General features: G+C 60.2%; 3 protein-coding genes across 3 annotated transcripts; 2 read left to right on the top strand and 1 right to left on the bottom strand.

Annotated features, from left to right (window-relative positions):
* Window positions 1–3,256: 3,256 nt before the first annotated feature.
* Window positions 3,257–8,315, top strand: GRWD1 (glutamate rich WD repeat containing 1; the record flags this gene model as incomplete). Its single annotated transcript, XM_080639988.1, has 7 exons — window positions 3,257–3,608; window positions 3,687–3,804; window positions 4,516–4,687; window positions 5,321–5,537; window positions 6,146–6,285; window positions 6,898–7,095; window positions 7,986–8,315. The coding sequence occupies 7 exons, from the start codon at window positions 3,257–3,259 to the stop codon at window positions 8,313–8,315; spliced, it is 1,527 nt and encodes a 508-aa protein (XP_080496114.1).
* Window positions 8,316–9,215: 900 nt separating this feature from the next.
* TSEN34 (tRNA splicing endonuclease subunit 34) lies at window positions 9,216–11,384 on the bottom strand. The gene is made up of 4 exons (XM_080639989.1): window positions 11,084–11,384; window positions 10,527–10,551; window positions 10,277–10,438; window positions 9,216–9,410 (listed from the first exon to the last, which is right to left on the bottom strand). The coding sequence occupies exons 1-4, from the start codon at window positions 11,378–11,380 to the stop codon at window positions 9,217–9,219; spliced, it is 678 nt and encodes a 225-aa protein (XP_080496115.1). The 5' UTR covers window positions 11,381–11,384; the 3' UTR covers window position 9,216.
* Window positions 11,385–11,963: 579 nt separating this feature from the next.
* MBOAT7 (membrane bound acylglycerophosphatidylinositol O-acyltransferase MBOAT7) lies at window positions 11,964–20,340 on the top strand (the record flags this gene model as incomplete). The annotated part of the gene is made up of 5 exons (XM_080639987.1): window positions 11,964–12,447; window positions 14,244–14,373; window positions 15,384–15,510; window positions 16,675–16,831; window positions 19,989–20,340. Coding segments are annotated over exons 1-5 (842 nt in total), but the record flags the coding sequence as incomplete, so codon positions are not given.
* Between the last annotated feature and the right edge of the window lie 1,189 nt (window positions 20,341–21,529).

Genomic DNA, 21,529 nt, shown 5'->3' with positions numbered 1-21,529 from the left:
AAATATAGTGGGCAATGGGGGGGGGACCCCAATATAGAGGGAAATGGGGGGGACCCCAATAGAGGGGTCAAAGTGGGGGGCAGTGACCTCGAATAACCCCGTCCTCGCCGCCCCGCAGCGCGGGCTCCGCCGGCGGCTCCTGCAGGGGGCGCTGCGGGACGTGCGCGCGCGCCGGCGCGCGGCGGCGGCCGGGGCCGGCCTGGACCGGCACCTGCACGCGCTGGCGGCCACGGCGCGGCAACTGCGGCTGCGCGCCCCGCTGCTGGAGGAGGTGGGCGGGGCTTTGTTGCTACGGCAACGGGGGGGGGAGGGCGGGGCTTGGGAGGGGAGGCTCCGCCCCCTGGCTGCCGGTGGAGGTGGAAGGGGCGCGTTGCTACGGCAACGGGGGAGGGGCTTGGGGTTAAGGGGCGGGGCCAAGAGGAAGCCTCCCCCATTGGGCCCCGTTGTGCGCCATTGCACCCCCATTGGCCCCCATTGGGCTCCATTGCACCCCGTTACACCCCATTGACCCCATTGCACCCCATTGACACCAATTGCCCCACATTGCACCCCTATTGCCCCCAATACCCATTATTGCCCCCCATTTCCCCCCATTGCACCACTATTGCTCCCCCTTACCCACACTGCACACCCATTGACCCCCATTTACCCCTATTGCACCCCATTACCCCCCCTTTGCCCCTCATTCCCCCCATTGCCCCCCATTGGCACCATTGCCCCCCATTGCACCTCCATTGACGCCTATTGCACCCCATTGTATCCCCATTGACTCCCATTGACCTCCATTACACCCCTATTGCCCCCCATTACCCCCCCACTGGACCTCATTGGCCCCCCATTGCTCCCTGTTGCCACCCATTGCCCCCCATTACCCCCATTGACCCCTATTGCCCCCCATTACCACCATTGACCCCCATTGCCCCCCATTACCGCCATTGCCCCCCATTGCACCCCATTACCCCCATTGCCCCCTATTACCCCCCATTACCCCCCTCGAGGAGCTGGGCGGGGCTTGTCGCTACGGCAACGGGCGGGGGGGGGGCGGAGCCGCGGCGGTGGGCGCGGTTCGGCGCCACGGCAGGGGGCGTGGCCTCATTTGCATACCGCAGGTCCTCCGCCAACCCTGGGCTCTGGCGTCAAGCCCCGCCCCCAGGGCGGAGCCTCCGCTCTTGCCCCGCCCCCTGTGCCCGGCGGGGGCGGGCTTCGCACCGGTGGGTCCGGGGGGGGGGCATTTAGGGGGGGGTATTTGGGGGTCTGGGGGGGCATTTAGGGGGTATTTGGGGAGTTTAGGGGGTATTTTGGGGGGGGTGGTTTTGGGGGGGAATTCTGGGGATGGGGGCATTCTGGGGGGGTATTTTGGGTCTTTGAGGGATATTTTGGGGGTCGGGTGGTATTTGGGGCCTGTATTTGGGGGTATAGGGGTTATTTTGGGGGTGGGGGGTGGTTTTGTGGGGTATTTGGGGTATTTTGGGGGTGGAGGGGTGGTTTTGTGGGGTATTTAGGGGGTATTTTGGGGGTGGGGGGTGGTTTTGGGGGGTATTTTAGGAGTGGGGGTATTTTGGAGGGGTATTTGGGGGTATAGGGGTTATTTTGGGGGTGGGGGGTGGTTTTGGGGTGGGATTTGGGGGGTGTTTGGTGGGTCGGGGGGGTATTTTGGGGGGTATTTGGGGGATTTAGGGGGTATTTGGAGGTCTGGGGGGTATTTGGGGGGGGATTTAGGGGGTATTTTGGGGGTGGAGGGGTGGTTTTGGGGGGTATTTTTGGAGTTTAAGGGGGTATTTTGGGGGTTCACCCCCCATCACCCCCCCCTCTCTAGCCCCATCCCGATGCCTACGGGGTCTCCTACGCCCAGGGCAGGGGCGGCTCCATCCTCTTCCATGTGTCCTGCAGAGCCTCCAGCCCCATAACAGTGAGTGGGGGCGGTGGGGGCACCCCATAACCTGACCCCCCCATAGAACCCCCTATATAACCCCATATATAATCCCTATATAGCCCCCTCTATAATCCCTATATAATCCCTATATAATCGCCTATATAGCCCCCTATAAAACCCCCTATATAATCCCTATATAACCCCCTATATAACTCTCTATATAACTCCTATATAATCGGCTATATAGCCCCCCATATAACCCCCTGTATAAGTCCTATAGAATCCCTATAGAATCCCCTACATAACCCCCTATATGACCCCTATAGAACCCCCATATAACCCCTATATAACCCGGTATATAACCCCCCATACAACCCCCTGTATAAACCTGTATGTAACCCTTATATAACCCATATATAACCCCCTATAGAACCCCCATAGAACCCCCTATATAAAACCCCTATAGAACCCGCTATATAAAACCCCCTATATGACCGCTATAGAACCTATGTAGAACTCCCTATATAACTCCCATATAATGCCCTATATAGCCCTTATAGAACCCCTATATAACCCCCTATAGAACCCTTACAGAACCCTCTATAGAACCGTTATAGAACCCCTATAGAACCCCCTATAGAACCCCCTATAGAGCCCTTATAGCACCCCTATGGAACCTCTATAGAACCCCTATAAACATCTATAGAACCCCCTATGTAACAGCCCCCCCATATAACCCCTCCTATAGGATGCTCGACGCTTCGCTGGCCAGATCAAGGCTGCATTGGGGGAACTGGGGGAGCTGCTGGGGAGGGGGGCTGAGGAGTGAAGGGGGGGACCCCCCCCTCCCGAATAAAGAGATGGGGACCCCCCCCCCGCCTTATATAGGGGTTTGGAGTGTGTGATGGGGGGGTAATGGGGGGTAAATGGGGGGTAATGGGGGGTAATGGGGGGTAATGGGAGGTAATGGGGGGGTAATGGGATATGGGAGGTTATGGGGGGTAATGGGGGTCAATAGGGGGTAATGGGGGTCATTGGGGGAATGGGGGGCTATGGGAGGTTATGGGGGGCAATGGGGGTCAGTGGGGGGGTAATGGGGGGCAATAGGGGGGCAATGGGGGGTAATAGGGGGGAATGGAGGGGGAATGAGGGCATGGGGGGGTAATGGGGGGCAATGGGGGGTAATAGGGGGAATGGAGGGGGAATGGGGGCATGGGGGGGCAATGGGGGGGTAATAGGGGGGAATGGAGGGGGAATGGGGGCATGTGGGGACAATGGGGGGGTAATGGGGGGCAATGGGGGGTAATAGGGGGAATGGAGGGGGAATGGGGGCATGGGGGGGCCAGGGGGGCAATGGGGGGATAGGGGGCATGAGGGGGGGCAATGATGCTAAGGGGGCGTGGCCACCGCCCTGTCTCCATGGCAACCGCGAAGCGGGAGCCGGAAGTGCTCCCACCGGAAGTGCTCCCACCGGAAGTGCTCCCACCGGAAGCCGCCTCCTGCTCCCTCAGAGCCAAGATGGCGCCGCGCAAGTCGGCACGGCGCCGCTCGTCCCGCGGCGGTCGCGGCCCCGTAGAGCCCCACGGAGCCCCCGTAGAGCCCCATAGCGCCCCACAGAGCCCCACGGAACCGCCGTCGAGGGTCTATATACCCGGTGTGGGGCCTCCGCTGGGGCCCGACGAGGAGCTGGTCATGGACGAGGAGGCCTATGTGTTGTATCACCGCGCCGGCACCGGTAGGAGAGGCCCTATGGGGCTCTATGGGTCCCTATGGGGCAATATGGGTCGCTATGGGGCTGCTCCCCCCCCCACAGGTGCCCCGTGTCTGAGCTTCGATGTGGTCCGGGATGAGCTGGGCGAGGGCCGGGAGGAGCTGCCCCTGTCCCTGCTGCTGTGTGCGGGGACCCAGGCACCAACGGCCCAGGGCAACCGGTGAGTGCCCCTTGGGACCCATAGGGACCATAGAAACCCATAGAGAGCATAGAGCCCCATAGAGACCATAGAGACCCGTAGAGCTCATAGGGACCCATAGAGCTCATAGGGACCCATATTGCTCATAGGGACCCATAGAGCTCATAGGGACCCATATTGCTCATAGGGACCCATAGAGCTCATAGGGACCCATATTGCTCATAGGGACCCATAGAGCCCATAGGGACCCATATTGCTCATAGGGACCCATAGAGCTCATAAGGACCCATATTGCTCATAGGGACCCATAGAGCCCATAGAGACCCATAGAGCTCATAGGGACCCATAGAGCTCATAGGGACCCATAGAGCTCATAGGGACCCATATTGCTCATAGGGACCCATAGAGCCCATAGGGACCCACAGAGACCCATAGAGCCCATAGAGACCCTTAGAGACCATAGAGAACACAGAGACCCATAGAGGGCATAGAGCCCCATAGAAAACCCATGAAGACCATAGAGCCCATAGAAACCATAAAGCCCATAGAGCCCCATAGCACCCCATAGAGACCATAGAAACCCATAGAGCCAATAGAGCCCCATAGAGCCCCATAGAGACCATAGAGCCCCATAGAGACCATAGAGCCCCATAGAGATCATAGAGCCCATAGAGCCCCATAGAGACCCATAGCACCCCCTAGAGCCCCCCCTTAATGCCCGCCCCCCCCCAGGCTGCTGGTGCTGAAGATGCAGAACCTGCACGGGCTGCGGCGCCGGGGGGGGGGCTCCAGCAGCGACGAGGAGGAAGAGGAGGACGAGGAAGAGGACGACGAGGACGGGGAGCGCCAGCCCCAGCTGCTCCTGGCCATGGCCCCCCACTATGGGGCCATCAACCGCATCCGGGTACTGCCCCCCCCAGGCACCCCAATAGGCACCAATGGGAGCCCCCATTAGCTCAGTGCCCCCCCCAGCCCCATTGGGTACCTTTAGGCCCCCCCCATCACCCCAATTCACCCCCCATCACCCCAATTCCCTCCCCATCACCCCAATACCCCCCCAGCACCCCAATAGGCACCAGTGGGAGCCCCCATTAGCTCAGTGCCCCCCCCAGCCCCATTGGGTACCTTTAGGCCCCCCCCATTAACCCAATACCCCCCCCCAAGCACCGCAATAGGCACCAGTGGGAGCCCCCATTAGCTCAGTGCCCCCCCCAGCCCCATTGGGTACCTTTAGGCCCCCCCCATTAACCCAATTCACCCCCCATCACCCCAATAGGCACCCATAGGACACCCCCATCACCCCAATAGGCACCCATAGCACCCCCCCATCACCCCAATACCATCCCCAGCACCCCAATAAGCACCCATAGCACCCCCCCAGCACCCCAATAGGCACCCATAGCACCCCCCCAGCACCCCAATACCCCCCCCAGCACCCCATTAGGCACCCATAGCACCCCCCCATCACCCCAATACCCCTCCCAGCACCCCAATAGACACCCATAGCACCCCCCTGACCCCATGCCCCCCCCCCCAGGTGACCGAACTGGGCTCTATGGGGCCGGTGGCGGCCGCGTGGTCGGAGCGGGGCCAAGTGGAGGTGGTGGCCTTGGGGGGGGCCCTGGAAGCACTTGGGGGGCTGGAGGGGGGGGGGGGGCTCCTGCTCAAGGAACAGCCCCCCCTGGCCCCCCTCTGCACCTTCACCGGTCACATGGGGGAGGGCTTCGCCTTGGATTGGTCGCCCACCGTGAGCGGTCAGTGGGGGGGGGGGGCGCTATGGGGTGGGGGGGGGCTCTATGGGAAAGGGGGGTGCTATGGGGATTGGGGGGGGTCTATGGGGTGGGGGGGGCTATGGGGATGGGTGAGCTATGGGGTGGGGGGGCTCTATGGGGCAGGGAGGGCTCTATGGGGCAGAGGGGGGGCTATGAGGATGGGGGGCTCTATGGGGATGGGGGGCTCTATGGGGCAGAGGGGGGGCTATGGGGATGGGGGGGCTATGAGGATGGGGGGCTCTATGGGGATGGGGGGGCTCTATGGGGCAGAGGGGGGGCTATGGGGATGGGGGGCTCTGTGGGGATGGGGGCGCTCTATGGGGATGGGGGGCTCTATGGGGATGGGGGGGCTATGGGAGAGTGCTCTATGGGGCAGAGGGGGAGCTATGGGGATGGGGGGACTCTATGGGGCAGAGAGGGGTCTATGGGGATGGAGGGCTCTATGGGGCAGTAGGGGGTGTCTATGGTGCAAAAAGGAGGGCTATGGGGCAGGTAAGGGGGCCCATTGGGGGCGTGGCCTATGGGAGGGGCGTGGTCATGGGGGCGTGGTCTGACCCCCCCCCCCCCCCCCCCCTTGGCCCCGCCCCCAGGGCAGCTCCTGTCCGGGGACTGCGCCGGAAGGATCCATCTGTGGCGGCCGCGGGGGGGGGGCTGGGCCGTGGATCAGCGCCCCCTGCTGGGCCACAGCGCCTCCGTGGAGGACCTGCAGTGGTCGCCCAATGAGGCCTCGGTGCGGCCGGGGGGGGGGCGCTGTGGGGCTCTATGGGGCACTATGGGGTGCTATGGGGCTCTATGGGGCTGTATGGGCTCTATGGGGTGCTATGGGGCTCTGTGGGCTCTATAGGGTGCTGTGGGGCACTATGGGGCTGTATGGGCTCTATGGGGTGCTATGGGGCTCTCTGGGGTTCTGTGGGGTGCTATGGGGTACCATGGGGCTGTATGGGGGGCTGTGGGGCTCTAAGGGGTGCTATGGGGCTCTACGTGGTGCTGTGGGGCTCTATGGGGTTGTATGGGGGTCTATGGGGTGCTATGGGGCTCTATGGGGTACTATGGGGTGCTATGTGTGCTCTATGGGGTACTGTGCGGTGCTGTGGGGCTCTGTGGAGCTCTATGGGGTGCTATGGGGGATCTGTGGGGTGCTATGGGGGATCTGTGGGGTGCTATGGGGCTCTATGGCGTTCTGTGGGATGTCTGTGGGGCTCTGTGGTCTCTATGGTTTCTATGGGTCCCTATAGGTCTCTATGGTCTCTATGGGGCTCTATAGTCTCTATGGGGCTCTGTGGGTCTCTATGGGTCCATATGGGGCTCTATGGGTCCTATAGGTCCCTATGGCTGCCCCCAGGTGTTCTGCTCCTGCTCAGCGGACGCCTCCCTGCGGATCTGGGACATCCGGGCCCCCCCGCCCCGCGCCTGCCGCTTGGTAGCGCCCGGGGCCCACGACGGGGACGTGAACGCCCTGAGCTGGAGCCGGAGCGACCCATTCCTGCTGAGCGGGGGGGACGACGGCGCCCTGCGCCTCTGGGACCTGCGCCGCTTCCACGTGAGCCCCAGCGCCACCCATAGGGACCCCCTAGACACAGCCTGCCCCATAGAGACACAGCCTGCCCCATAGAGACACAGCCTGCCCCATAGAGACAGCCTGCCCCATAGAGACAGCCTGCCCCATAGAGACACAGCCTGCCCCATAGAGACAGCCTGCCCCATAGAGACACAGCCTGCCCCATAGAGACACAGCCTGCCCCATAGAGACACAGCCTGCCCCATAGAGACAGCCTGCCCCATAGAGACACAGCCTGCCCCATAGAGACACAGCCTGCCCCATAGACACACAGCCTGCCCCATAGAGACACAGCCTGCCCCATAGAGACACAGCCTGCCCCATAGACACAGCCTGCCCCATAGGCACCCAGCCTGCCCCATAGACACACAGCCTGCCCCATAGACACACAGCCTGCCCCATAGACACACAGCCTGCCCCATAGACACACAGCCTGCCCCATAGGCACCCAGCCTGCCCCATAGACACACAGCCTGCCTCACAGAGACACAGCCTGCCCCATAGGCACCCAGCCTGCCCCATAGAACCCCTCTCCCCCCACATCCTGCCCCATAGCCCCCGTCCAGCCCCATATCCTGCCCCATACACCCCCTCCAGCCCTACATCCTACCCCATAGACCCCTTCCAGCCCCATATCCTGCCCCTTAGCCCTCCTTCAGAACCACATCCTGTCCCAAAGACCCTCTCCAGCCCCACATCCTGCCCCATAGACCCCCTCCAGCCCCACATCCTACCCTATAAACCCCCTCCAGCCCCACATCCTGTCCCATAAACCCTCTCCACCCCCACATCCTGCCCCATAGACCCCCCCCACTCTGCCCCATAGACCCCCTCCAGCCCCACATCTCACCCCACATCCCCCCCCCCCCCAGACGGGCTCGAGCGTGGCCACCTTCAAGCAGCACCGCGGCCCCATCGTCGCCCTCCAATGGCACCCAATGGCCAGCGGGGTCCTGGCGGCCGCCGGCGCCGACGACCTCGTGACCCAATGGGACCTGGGGGTGGAGGCCGACGACGAGGAGGCCGCCATGGGGCAGAGCGACCCCCAAGTGGAGGCCTTGGCGGCGCTGCCCCCCCAGCTCCTCTTCCTGCACCAGGGGGAGCGGGAGCTGAAGGAGCTGCGCTGGCACCCGCAGTGCCCGGGGCTGCTGCTCACGGCCGGCAGGGACGGCGTGGCCGTGTGGAGGTCCGCCAGCGTCTAGGGGGCGCTGTGGGGAGGGCGGGGAGGTCCGCCAGCGTCTAGGGGGCGCTGTGGGAATGCAGGTCCGCCAGCCTCTAGGGGGCGCTGTGGGAATGGGGGTCCGCCAGCCTCTAGGGGGCGCTGTGGGAATGCAGGTCCGCCAGCCTCTAGGGGGCGCTATGGGAATGGAGGTCCTCCAGCCGCTAGGGGGCGCTGTGGGGAGGGCAAGGAGGTCTGCCAGCCTCTGGGGGCTGCTATGGGAATGGGGGTCCTCCAGCCTGTAGGGGGCGCTGTGCGGAAAGTGGGAGGGAATGGAGGTCCGCCATGTCTCTAGGGGGCGCTGGGGGGGGGGTTGAGGGGCACGCTAGGGGCTCTTATTGGGTTGTTAGGAGGGGGTTATGGGGCACTGTGGGGGGAGACATGGGGTGGTTATGGGGCAGCTAAAGGGCAGTTATAGCATGGCTATGGGGGACTTAGGGTCACTATGGGGGCGATGTGGGGTTGTTATGGGGTGCTGGGGGTGGTTATATGGGGGTTACAGGGCAGTATGGGGAGGATATGGGGTAGTTATGGGGCGCCGTGGGGGGAGACATGGGGTGGTTATGGGGCAGGTATGAAGGGCTTCTGGGGCACTTATTGGGTGGTTATAGGGTGCTGATGGGGCACTGACCCCCAAGTGTGGGGCAATGAGAGCCGCTCATGGGGCAGAGTCACCCCCCCTAAGTCAACCTCCACCCCCCCCCTCAACCTCCTCCCACTTAGGGGGTGACCCCCAAGTTATGGGGCACCAACACCCCCTTATGGGGCAGTGACCTCCCCCCATCCATTCCTAATTGGTCCGATAAACCCCATTCTTCGCTTTAATTGGTCGCTTCTTGTCACGTGGTTTGTGTTGTGTCGCCCCCCCCCCCCCCCATGTGGTCTCAGGCGAGGTCGGCACGCCACTGCAGGGAGGTGTAGGCGGGGGCGCCCCCTGGCGGCCCGGCGGAGCAGAGCAGCAGCGTCTTGCGCACGTGGGTCCCGAGGCGAGCGGCGGCCACGAGGGAGCCCGGAGCCAAGCCCGAGCCTGGGGACAGGCACAGAGCGAGGGCGGCGGCGTGGAAGCGAGCGGGGGGGCCTGGGGGGACCAGAGAGACCCAGAGAGAGCACAGAGACCATAGAGACCATAGAGACCATAGAGACCATAGAGACCCATAGAGACCATAGAGACCATAGAGACCATAGAGACCATAGAGACCCATAGAGACCATAGAGACCATAGAGACCATAGAGACCATAGAGACCCATAGAGACCATAGAGACCATAGAGACCCATAGAGACCCATAGAGACCATAGAGACCCATAGAGACCATAGAGACCCATAGAGACCATAGAGACCATAGAGACCATAGAGACCCATAGAGACCATAGAGACCATAGAGACCATAGAGACCATAGAGACCCATAGAGACCCATAGAGACTCATAGAGACCATAGAGACCATAGAGACCATAGAGACCCATAGAGACCCATAGAGACCATAGAGACCATAGAGACCCATAGAGACCATAGAGACCATAGAGACCCATAGAGACCATAGAGACCCATAGAGACCATACAGACCATAGAGCCCATAGAGACCCAGAGAGACCCACAGAGACCATAGAGACCCATAGAGCCCATAGAGACCCATAGAGACCATAGAGACCCATAGAGCCCATAGAGACCATAGAGACCCATAGAGCCCCATAGAGCCCCATAGAGACCAGAGACCATAGAGCCCATAGAGCCCCATAGAGACCCATAGAGACCAGAGAGACCCATAGAGACCAGAGAGAGAAACCCATAGAGACCATAGAGACCCACAGAGACCCATAGAGACCATAGAGAGAGACCATAGAGACCCATAGAGACCCATAGAGACCATAGAGAGAGACCCATAGAGACCATAGAGACCCATAGAGCCCATAGAGACCCATAGAGCCCCCACCGCTGCCCCATACCTGGGTACACCAGGAAGTCACCCCCGAACTTGCCGCCGTGGGTCAGGTAGAGGCCCCTGCCCCATAGATCCCGGTAGACGCGGTAGCGCTGCTCATGTGTGGGGCAGGCGCTGGGGGGGGCACAGCTCTCTTCCAGGGCTGAAGGCTCCTGGGAGGGGGAGGCTGCAAGAGGTGGAGGGGTCAATGTGGGGCTGCCCCATAGCGCCCCATCGCTGCCCCATAGCGCCCCATAACTTCCTCCCCCCCATACCTGTGGGGCTCTTCTCGGGTTCACCCTGTGCCGGAAAGAGGGAGGAATAAAAAGGGGGGCAGTGGCTGCCCCATAACTGCACCCCCAACCGCATAGCTCTCCCCCAGCCCCATAACTGCCCCATGTCTGCCCCATAACCCCCCCATATCCGCCCCATAACCCCCCATATCCGCCCCATAACCCCCCATATCTGCCCCATAACCGCCATATCCACCCCATAACCCCCATATCCGCCCCATAACCGCCATATCCACCCCATAACCCCCATATCCGCCCCATAACCCCCCATATCCACCCAATAACCCCCATATCCAGCCCATAACCCCCATATCCGCCCCATAACCCCCATATCCGCCCCATAACCCCCCCATATCCGCCCCATAACCCCCCATATCCGCCCCATAACCCCCATATCCGCCCCATAACCCCCATATCCAGCCCATAACCCCCATATCCGCCCCATAACCCCCCATATCCGCCCCATAACCCCCATATCCGCCCCATATCCCCCCCATAGCCCCCTATTGCCGCCCCCCCGCCCCGCTTCCCGCGCTCACGCCGTTCCCGCGCTCGGCCTCGCTCCCGCTCCCGTTCCCGCGCTCGCTCCCGCTCCCGCCGCGCACGCGCACGGCGCCGCTCTCGCGCAGCAGCCGCAGCTCCTCCGGTAGCAGCAGCACCGGAAGCCGCCCCGGGCGCGCGCCGCGGGGGGCGGGGCCGGAGCCGGGGGGGCGGGGCCCCAGGAGCGCCCCGGTCACGTGGAGCCGCTCCCGCAGCGCCCGCGCCGGCCCCGCCCCGAAGGCGAGGCCGCGGCCCCGCAGCAGCCGCAGCTCCGGAGGCTCCGTGGGCGCCGCCATCTTGGAGCCGCGGGGGGTGACGGGAAGGGAGCCGTGGGCCCAATGAGTGCCCCTCTTAAAGGGGCCTTTCCCTGCCTTAAAGGGACAGAGCCCTTTTAAGAGCCCCCCCTCCCCCCTTAAAGGGACCTTTCCCTGCCTTAAAGGGACAGAGCCCTTTTAAGAGCCCCCCCTCCCCCCTTAAAGGGACCTTTCCCTGCCTTAAAGGGACAGAGCCCTTTTAAGAGCACCCCACGCCCCCCCCCCCCAAGGGACCTTTCCCTGTCTTAAAGGGACAGAGCCCTTTTAAGAGCTCCCCCCCTTAAAGGGGCCTTTCCTGGTCTTAAAGGGACAGAGCCCTTTTAAGAGCCCCCCCCCTTAAAGGGACCTTTCCCTGCCTTAAAGGGACAGAGCCCTTTTAAGAGCCCCCCCCCGTTAAAGGGGCCTTTCCCTGTCTTAAAGGGACAGAGCCCTTTTAAGAGCCCCCCCCCTTAAAGGGACCTTTCCCTGCCTTAAAGGGACAGAGCCCTTTTAAGAGCCCCCCCCCCCTTAAAGGGCCCGCACCCCCCCGACCTCGCCGTGGTTTCTCCCCAGCGGAAGGGGCGGGGCCAAGGGGCCGCCTCCGCCCGCTCGAGCGGCTTCGGGGGGCCCCGGAGGGGTTCGGGCGGCTCCGGAAGGGTTCGGGTGGTACCGGAAGGGCTCGGGGGGTCCCGGAAGGGCTCGGGGGTACCTGAAGGGGCTCGGAGGTCCTGAAGAGGTTCGGGTGTTTCCGGAGGAGCTCAGGGGGTCCCGGAAGGGCTCAGGGGGGTCCCGAAGGGGTTCGGTTGTTTCCGAAGGGGTTCGGGGTGTCCCGGAGGGGCTCGGGTGTTTCCGGAGCAGCTCGGGGGGTCCCGGAAGGGCTCGGAGGTACCTGAAGGGGCTCGGAGGTACCCGAAGGGGCTCGGGGGGTCCCGGAGGGGCTCGGGTGTTTCCGGAAGGGTTCGGGTCTTTCCGGAGGCGCTCGGCGGTCCCGGCGATGACGCCCGAGGAGCTCACGTACCTGGCGGTGCTGCTCTGCTCCATCCCCGCGGGGCTGCTCTTCAAGGGGAGAGGTAAAGGAGGAGGGAGTGGGGCTCAATGGGGGTCAGTGGGGCTCAATGGGTGTCAATGGGTTCAGTGGGGGTCAGTGGGTGTCAATGGGTTCAATGGGGGTCAGTGGTGTTCAATGGGTGTCAATGGGGCTCAATGGGGTTCAGTGGGACTCAGTGGGGCTCAATGGGTGTCAATGGGTTCAATGGGGCTCAGTGGGGCTGAATGGGTGTCAATGGGCATAAATGGGGCTAAATGGGGTGTCAATGGGGTTCCGTGGGGCTCAGTGGGTGTCAGTGGGGCTCAGTGGGGCTCAATGGGTGATCAGTGGGGTTCAGTGGGGCTCAACGGGTGATCAGTGGGGGTCAGTGGGGCTCCATGGGGCTCAATGGGTGTCAGTGGGTGTCAATGGGTATCAATGGGTCTGAAGGGGGCTTAGTGGGTATCAGTGGGTATCAATGGGTGTCAATGGGGCTCAGTGGGTATCAATGGGGCTCAATGGGTATCAATGGGGCTCAGTGGGTATCAATGGGTGTCAATGGGGCTCAGTGGGTATCAATGGGTATCAATGGGGCTCAATGGGGCTCAGTGGGTATCAATGGGTCTCAATGGGGCTCAGTGGGTATCAATGGGTATCAATGGGGCTCAGTGGGGCTCAATGGGGCTCAGTGGGTATCAATGGGACTCAGTGGGTCTCAATGGGTATCAATGGGACTCAATGGGTCTCAATGGGGCTCAGTGGGTATCAATGGGTATCAATGGGGCTCAGTGGGTATCAATGGGTGTCAATGGGGCTCAGTGGGTATCAATGGGTATCAATGGGGCTCAATGGGGCTCAGTGGGTATCAATGGGTCTCAATGGGGCTCAGTGGGTATCAATGGGTATCAATGGGGCTCAGTGGGGCTCAATGGGGCTCAGTGGGTATCAATGGGACTCAGTGGGTCTCAATGGGTATCAATGGGACTCAATGGATCTCAATGGGGCTCAGTGGGTATCAATGGGTCTCAATGGGACTCAGTGGGTCTCAATGGGTCTCAGTGGGTATCAATGGGTCTCAATGGGGCTCAGTGGGTATCAGTGGGGCTCAATGGGTTTCAATGGGGCTCAATGGGTCGCAATGGGGCTCAGTGGGTATCAATGGGTATCAATGGGGCTCAATGGGTATCAATGGGTCTCAATGGGACTCAGTAGGTCTCAATGGGTCTCAGTGGGTATCAGTGGGTATCAATGGGTCTCAATGGGACTCAGTAGGTCTCAATGGGTCTCAGTGGGTATCAATGGGGCTCAGTGGGTATCAATGGGGCTCAATGGGTTTCAATGGGTATCAATGGGTCTCAATGGGACTCAGTAGGTCTCAATGGGTCTCAGTGGGTATCAATGGGGCTCAATGGGGCTCAGTGGGTATCAATGGGGCTCAATGGGTTTCAATGGGTATCAATGGGTCTCAATGGGACTCAGTAGGTCTCAATGGGTCTCAGTGGGTATCAATGGGGCTCAATGGGGCTCAGTGGGTATCAATGGGGCTCAATGGGTTTCAATGGGTATCAATGGGTCTCAATGGGACTCAGTAGGTCTCAATGGGTCTCAGTGGGTATCAGTGGGTATCAATGGGTCTCAGTGGGACTCAGTAGGTCTCAATGGGTCTCAGTGGGTATCAATGGGGCTCAGTGGGTTTCAATGGGTATCAATGGGGCTCAATGGGACTCAGTGGGTCTCAATGGGTCTCAGTGGGTATCAGTGGGTCTAAATGGGTATCAATGGGATTCAATGGGGCTCAGTGGGGGGCTCCATGGCTCTGACCCCCCTTTCCCCCCCCAGGCCCGTGGTTCCGGCAGTGGGTGGGGTCGGGGCTGGGGGCGGGGCTGACGCTGGTCACGTGTGGCCCCCACGCCCTGCACTCATTGGTCACCGCCCTGGGCACGTGGGTGTTGCTGCGCGCCACGCCCAGGTGGGCGGGGCCGGGGGGGAAGGGGGCGGGGCTTGGGGAGGGTGTGGGTGCTCCCACCATAGGGGACAACGGGGGGGAGCATTGGGGTCCATTGGGTTCCATTGGGGTGCAGTGGGGTCCATTGGGGTCCATTGGGATGCATTGGGGGGGGGGTTCCATTGGGGTGCATTGGGGGGTTCCATTGGGGTGCATTGGGGGGTTCCATTGGGGTCCATTGGGGTGCATTGGGGGGGTCCATTGGGGGGTTCCATTGGGATGCATTGGGGGGGTTCCATTGGGGGGTTCCATTGGGGGGTTCCATTGGGGGGTTCCATTGGGATGCATTGGGGGGGTTCCATTGGGGGGTTCCATTGGGGGGGTGCATTGGGGGGTTCCATTGGGGGGTTCCATTGGGGGGGTCCATTGGGGGGTTCCATTGGGATGCATTGGGGGGGTTCATTGGGGGGTTCCATTGGGGGGTTCCATTGGGATGCATTGGGGAGGTTCATTGGGGGGTTCCATTGGGGGGGTTCCATTGGGGTGCATTGGGGGGGTTGAATTGGGGGGGTCCATTGGGGGGGTGCATTGGGGGGTTCCATTGGAGGGTTCCATTGGGGGGTTCCATTGGGGGGTTCCATTGGGATGCATTGTGGGGGTTCCATTGGGGGGTCCATTGGGGGGTTCCATTGGGATGCATTGGGGAGGTTCATTGGGGGGGTTCCATTGGGGGGTTCCATTGGGGGGTTCCATTGGGATGCATTTGGGGGGGTTCCATTGGGGTCCATTGGGGGGGTTCCATTGGGGGGTTCCATTGGGTTCCATTGGGGGGTTCCATTGGGGTGCATTGGGGGTCCATTGGGGGGTTCTATTGGGATGCATTTGGGGGGGTTCCATTGGGGTGCATTGGGGGTGTTCCATTGGGTTCCATTGGGGGGGTTCCATTGGGGGGGTTCCATTGGGGTCCATTAGGGGGTTCCATTGGGGTGCATTGGGGGGGTCCATGGGGGGGTCCATGACGGTTCCCCCCCCAGGCGCTGTGGGGCAGCCTCCATGCTCTGGACCTTCGGGTACCTCCTGTTCTTCCGCACCCCCGAGCTGTGGGGGCTGCCCCAGCCCCCCCCCTACGCCAACGCCCTGCAGCTGCTGCTCACCCTGAAGGTCTATGGGGGGCTATGGGGGCTATGGGGGGGGCTATAGGGGGGCTATAGGGGGGCTATGAGCGGCTATAGGGGGGCTAAAAGGGATTATAGGGCGTCTATGGGGGTCTATAGGTGCTATGGGGAGCTTATAGGGGGGTTATAGGGAGCTATGAGAGGGCTATAGAGGCTGTGGGGGGGCTATAGCGGGGTATAGGGGCATATAGGGGGCTGTGGCAGGGCTATAGGGGCGGTCTACAGGGAACTGTAGGAGGCGTATAGAGACCTATAGGAGGGCTATAAAGGAGCTATAGAGGGCTATGGAAGGGCTGTAGAGAGAGCCTATAGGGAGTTATACGGGACTATAGGGGGGCTATGGGGGGGTGCTATAGGGGGGCTGTAGGTAACAATAGCGGGCACCATAGGGGCCTATAGAGGGGCTATAAGGGGGTTATAATGGGCTATGGAAGGGCTGGGGGGGGGCTATAGGTGGCTATACGGGGTTATAGGGGGGCTATGGGGAGCTATAGGAGGACTGTAGAGAGCTAAAGAAGGGCTATAGGGGGACATAGGGGGGCCATAGGAGGCTATGGGGGGGCCATTGAGAGCTACAAGGGGGGCTATAGGGGGGCTGTAGGTGACAATAGGGGGCACCATAGGGGGCTATGGGGGGAGGAATTGGGGGCCATAAGGGGGGTTATAGAGGGGGTCAAAGGTTGCTATGGGGGGGGCTACAGGGAGGCTATAGGGAGCGCCATAGGGTTCTATTGGGGGGGCCATAGGGACTTATAGGAGTGCCATAGGGTTCTATAGGGGGGGCCATAGGGGACTATAGGAGGGCCATAGAGTGCTATAGGGGGGCCATAGGGGGCTATAGGGGGGCCATAAGGGGCTATGGGAGGGCCACAGGGGGCTATAGGGGGGCCATAAGGGGCTATAGGAGGGCCATAGGGGGCTATAGGGGGGCCATAAGGGGCTATAGGAGGGCCATAGGGGGCTATAGGGGGGCCATAAGGGGCTATGGGAGGGCCATAGGGGGCTATAGGGAGCCATAGCAGTCTATGGGCGCTGGGGGGGGCTCTGGGGGCTTCAGGAGGGTCGGGGGGGGGGGGGGAGCGTGACCTCTGATTGGCTGTGACCATTGTGGGCGTGGCCTGACGCCGTGGCCCCGCCCCCTTGCCCATAGATGGTGAGCATGGCCATGGACGTGCAGGAGCTGCGGGAGGCGGGGCCGAAGGGCGTGACGTCATCGGAGGCGGGCGAGGCGATTGGTGGGCTCAAGGACTGCCCAGGATTGGTGGAGATCCTGTGCTACAGCTACTGCTACCTGGGGCTGCTGACGGGTGCGTGGGGGGGGGCTATGGGGCAGGGGGGTATGGGGCTCTATGGGGCTCTATGGGCTCTATGGGGCTCTATGGGCTCTATGGGCTCTATGGTCTCTATGGTCTCTATGGGGCTCTATGGGGCTCTATGGGCTCTATGGGTCTCTATGGTCTCTATGGTCTCTATGGGTCCCTATGGGTCTCTATGGGTCTCTATGGTCTCTATGGTCTCTATGGGTCCCTATGGGTCTCTATGGGCTCTATGGGGCTCTATGGGGCTCTATGGGCTCTATGGGTCTCTATGGTCTCTATGGTCTCTATGGGTCCCTATGGGTCTCTATGGGTCTCTATGGTCTCTATGGTCTCTATGGGTCCCTATGGGTCTCTATGGTCTCTATGGGTCTCTATGGGTCTCTATGGGTCTCTATGGTCTCTATGGGTCTCTCTCTATGGTCTCTATGGGTCTCTCTGGTCTCTATGGTCTCTATGGGTCTCTATGGTCTCTATGGGTCTCTATGGGTCTCTATGAGTCTCTATGGGTCTCTATGGTCTCTATGGTCTCTATGAGTCTCTATGGTCTCTATGGGCCTCTCTGGTCTCTATGGTCTCTATGGTCTCTATGGTTTCTATGGGTCTCTATGGTCTCTATGGGCTCTATGGGCTCTATGGTCTCTATGGGTCTCTATGGGTCTCTATGGTCTCTATGGTCTCTATGGGTCTCTATGGGTCTCTATGGTCTCTATGGTCTCTATGGGTCTCTATGGGTCTCTATGGTCTCTATGGTCTCTATGGGGCTCCATGGTCTCTATGGGTCTCTATGGTCTCTATGGTCTCTATGGGTCTCTATGGTCTCTATGGTCTCTATGGTCTCTATGGGTCTCTATGGTCTCTCTCTATAGTCTCTATGGTCTCTATGGTCTCTATGGTCTCTATGGGTCTCTATGATCTCTATGGTCTCTATGGGTCTCTCTGGGTCTCTATGGTCTCTATGGTCTCTATGGGTCTCTATGGGTCTCTATGGTCTCTATGGTCTCTATAGTCTCTATGGTCTCTATGGTCTCTATGCTCTCTATGGGTCTCTATGGTCTCTATGGTCTCTATGGTCTCTATGCTCTCTATGGTCTCTATGGTCTCTATGGGTCTGTATGCTCTCTATGGGTGTCTATGCTCTCTATGGGTCTCTATGGTCTCTATGGTCTCTATAGTCTCTATGGTCTCTATGGTCTCTATGGGTCTCTATGGTCTCTATGGCCTCTATGGTCTCTCTGGGGCTCTATGGCCTCTATGGTCTCTATGCTCTCTATGCTCTCTATGGTCTCTATGGTCTCTATGGGTCTCTATGGTCTCTATGTATCTCCATGCTCTCTATGGTCTCTATGGTCTCTATGGGTCTCTATGGTCTCTATGGTCTCTATGGGTCTCCATGCTCTCTATGGTCTCTATGGTCTCTATGGGTCTCTATGGTCTCTATGGTCTCTATGGGTCTCTATGGGTCTCTATGGTCTCTATGGTCTCTATGGGTCTCTATGGTCTCTATGGGTCTCTATGGTCTCTATGGTCTCTATGGGTCTCTATGGTCTCTATGGTCTCTATGGTCTCTATGGTCTCTATGGGTCTCTATGGTCTCTATGGTCTCTATGGTCTCTATGGGTCTCTATGGTCTCTATGGGTCTCTATGGTCTCTATGGGTCTCTATGGTCTCTATGGTCTCTATGGGTCTCTAGGGTCTCTCTCTATGGGTCTCTATGGTCTCTATGGTCTCTATGGGTCTCTATGGTCTCTATGGGTCTCTATGGTCTCTATGGTCTCTATGGGTCTCTATGGGCTCTATGGTCTCTATGGTCTCTATGGTCTCTATGGGTGTCTATGGGCTCTATGGGCTCTATGGGTCTCTATGGTCTCTATGGTCTCTATGGTCTCTATGGGTCTCTATGGTCTCTATGGTCTCTATGGTCTCTATGGGTCTCTATGGGCTCTATGGTCTCTATGGTCTCTATGGTCTCTATGGGTGTCTATGGGCTCTATGGGCTCTATGGGTCTCTATGGTCTCTATGGTCTCTATGGTCTCTATGGGTCTCTATGGTCTCTATGGTCTCTATGGGTCTCTATGGTCTCTATGGGTCTCTATGGTCTCTATGGTCTCTATGGTCTCTATGGTCTCTATGGTCTCTATGGGTCTCTATGGTCTCTATGGTCTCTATGGGTCTCTATGGTCTCTATGGGTCTCTATGGGCTCTATGGTCTCTATGGTCTCTATGGGTCTCTATGGTCTCTATGGGTCTCTATGGGTCTCTATGGTCTCTATGGTCTCTATGGTCTCTATGGGTCTCTATGGTCTCTATGGTCTCTATGGGTCTCTATGGTCTCTATGGGTCTCTATGGGCTCTATGGTCTCTATGGTCTCTATGGGTCTCTATGGTCTCTATGGGTCTCTATGGTCTCTATGGTCTCTATGGTCTCTATGGTCTCTATCGTCTTTATGGTCTCTATGGGTCTCTATGGTCTCTATGGGTCTCTATGGTCTCTATGGGTCTCTATGGTCTCTATGGGTCTCTATGCTCCCTATGGTCTCTATGGGTCTCTATGGTCTCTATGGGTCTCTATGGTCTCTATGGGTCTCTATGGTCTCTATGTTCTCTATGGTCTCTATGGGTCTCTATGGGTCTCTATGGGCTCTATGGGCTCTATGGGTCTCTATGGTCTCTATGGTCTCTATGGTCTCTATGGTCTCTATCGTCTCTATGGTCTCTATGGTCTCTATGGGTCTCTATGGTCTCTATGGTCTCTATGGTCTCTATGGTCTCTATGGGTCTCTATGGTCTCTATGGGTCTCTATGGGTCCCTATGGTCTCTATGGTCTCTATGGGTCTCTATGGTCTCTATGGGTCTCTATGGTCTCTATGGTCTCTATGGTCTCTATGGGTCTCTATGGTCTCTATGGTCTATATGTTCTCTATGGTCTCTATGGTCTCTATGGGTCTCTATGGTCTCTATGGTCTCTATGGTCTCTATGGTCTCTATGGGTCTCTATGGTCTCTATGGGTCTCTATGCTCCCTATGGTCTCTATGGGTCTCTATGGTCTCTATGGGTCTCTATGGTCTCTATGGTCTCTATGGTCTCTATGGGTCTCTATGGGTCTCTATGGTCTCTATGGTCCCTCTGTCTCTCTGCCCCCAGGCCCCTTCTACCGCCTCTCCACTTACCTCCATTGGCTCCGGGGCCCTTCCCCGCCGCCATCCCCTTCCCTCGTCCTGCACCGCCTGCGCTGGGCCCTGCCCGCGGCCGCGGCCTCCGAGGCCTGCGCCCGCCTCTTCCCCGCGCAGGCCCTGCGGGGCCCGGCCCTGTGGGGCTGGGCCTGGCCCTGGCGCCTGCTCTACAGCGCCCCCGTGTTCCTGGCCTTCCGCTGCCGCTTCTACGTGGCCTGGCTCTGCGCAGAGGCCTCCTGCCTGAGCGCCGCCTTCGGGGCCTACCCCCGGCACCGCCGGGCCCGGCCCGGCTGCGGCCCCACGCGGGGCGCGGCGGGAGAGGGGTGAGGGCGGGATGGGGATGGGGGGAATGGAGGGGATGGGGGGAATGGGGGGAATGGGGGGAATGGGGGCAATGGGGGGAATGGGGGGAATGGGGGGAATGGGGGGAATGGGGGGAATGGGGGAATGGGGGCAATGGGGGGAATGGGGGGAATGGGGGGAATGGGGGCAATGGGGGGAATGGGGGCAATGGGGGGAATGGGGGGAATGGGGGGAATGGGGGCAATGGGGGGAATGGGGGGAATGGAGGGGATGGGGGGAATGGGGGGAATGGGGGGAATGGGGGGAATGGGGGGAATGGGGGGAATGGGGGCAATGTGGGGAATGGGGGGAATGGGGGAATGGGGGGAATGGGGGGAATGGGGGCAATGGGGGGAATGGGGGGAATGGGGGCAATGGGGGGAATGGGGGAATGGGGGGAATGGGGGAATGGGGGGAATGGGGGGAATGGGGGAATGGGGGCAATGGGGGGAATGGGGGGAATGGGGGAATGGGGGGAATGGGGGGAATGGGGGCAATGGGGGAATGGGGGGAATGGGGGCAATGGGGGGAATGGGGGGAATGGGGGAATGGGGGGAATGGGGGAATGGGGGGAATGGGGGCAATGGGGGGAATGGGGGGAATGGGGGAATGGGGGGAATGGGGGAATGGGGGCAATGGGGGGAATGGGGGAATGGGGGCAATGGGGGGAATGGGGGCAATGGGGGAATGGGGGGAATGGGGGCAATGGGGGGAATGGGGGAATGGGGGCAATGGGGGGAATGGGGGGAATGGGGGGAATGGGGGGAATGGGGGAATGGGGGCAATGGGGGGAATGGGGGAATGGGGGGAATGGGGGCAATGGGGGTAATGGGGGTAATGGGGGAATGGGGGGAATGGGGGAATGGGGGCAATGGGGGGAATGGGGGAATGGGGGCAATGGGGGCAATGGGGGCAATGGGGGGAATGGGGGGAATTGGGGGGAATGGGGGCAATGGGGGCAATGGAGGGCAATGGGGGCAATGGGGGCAATGGAGGGCAATGGGGGCAATGGGGGCAATGGAGGGCAATGAGGGGCAATGGAGGGCAATGGGGGCAATGGGGGCAATGGAGGGCAATGGGGGCAATGGGGGCAATGGAGGGCAATGGGGGCAATGGAGGGCAATGGAGGGCAATGGGGGGCAATGGAGGGCAATGAGGGGCAATGGAGGG

Source organism: Psittacula echo, assembly GCF_963264785.1.
Source record: "Psittacula echo genome assembly, contig: SCAFFOLD_182, whole genome shotgun sequence".
NCBI lineage: Eukaryota > Metazoa > Chordata > Aves > Psittaciformes > Psittacidae > Psittacula > Psittacula echo.
This window is presented reverse-complemented; position numbering and strand designations above follow the sequence as displayed.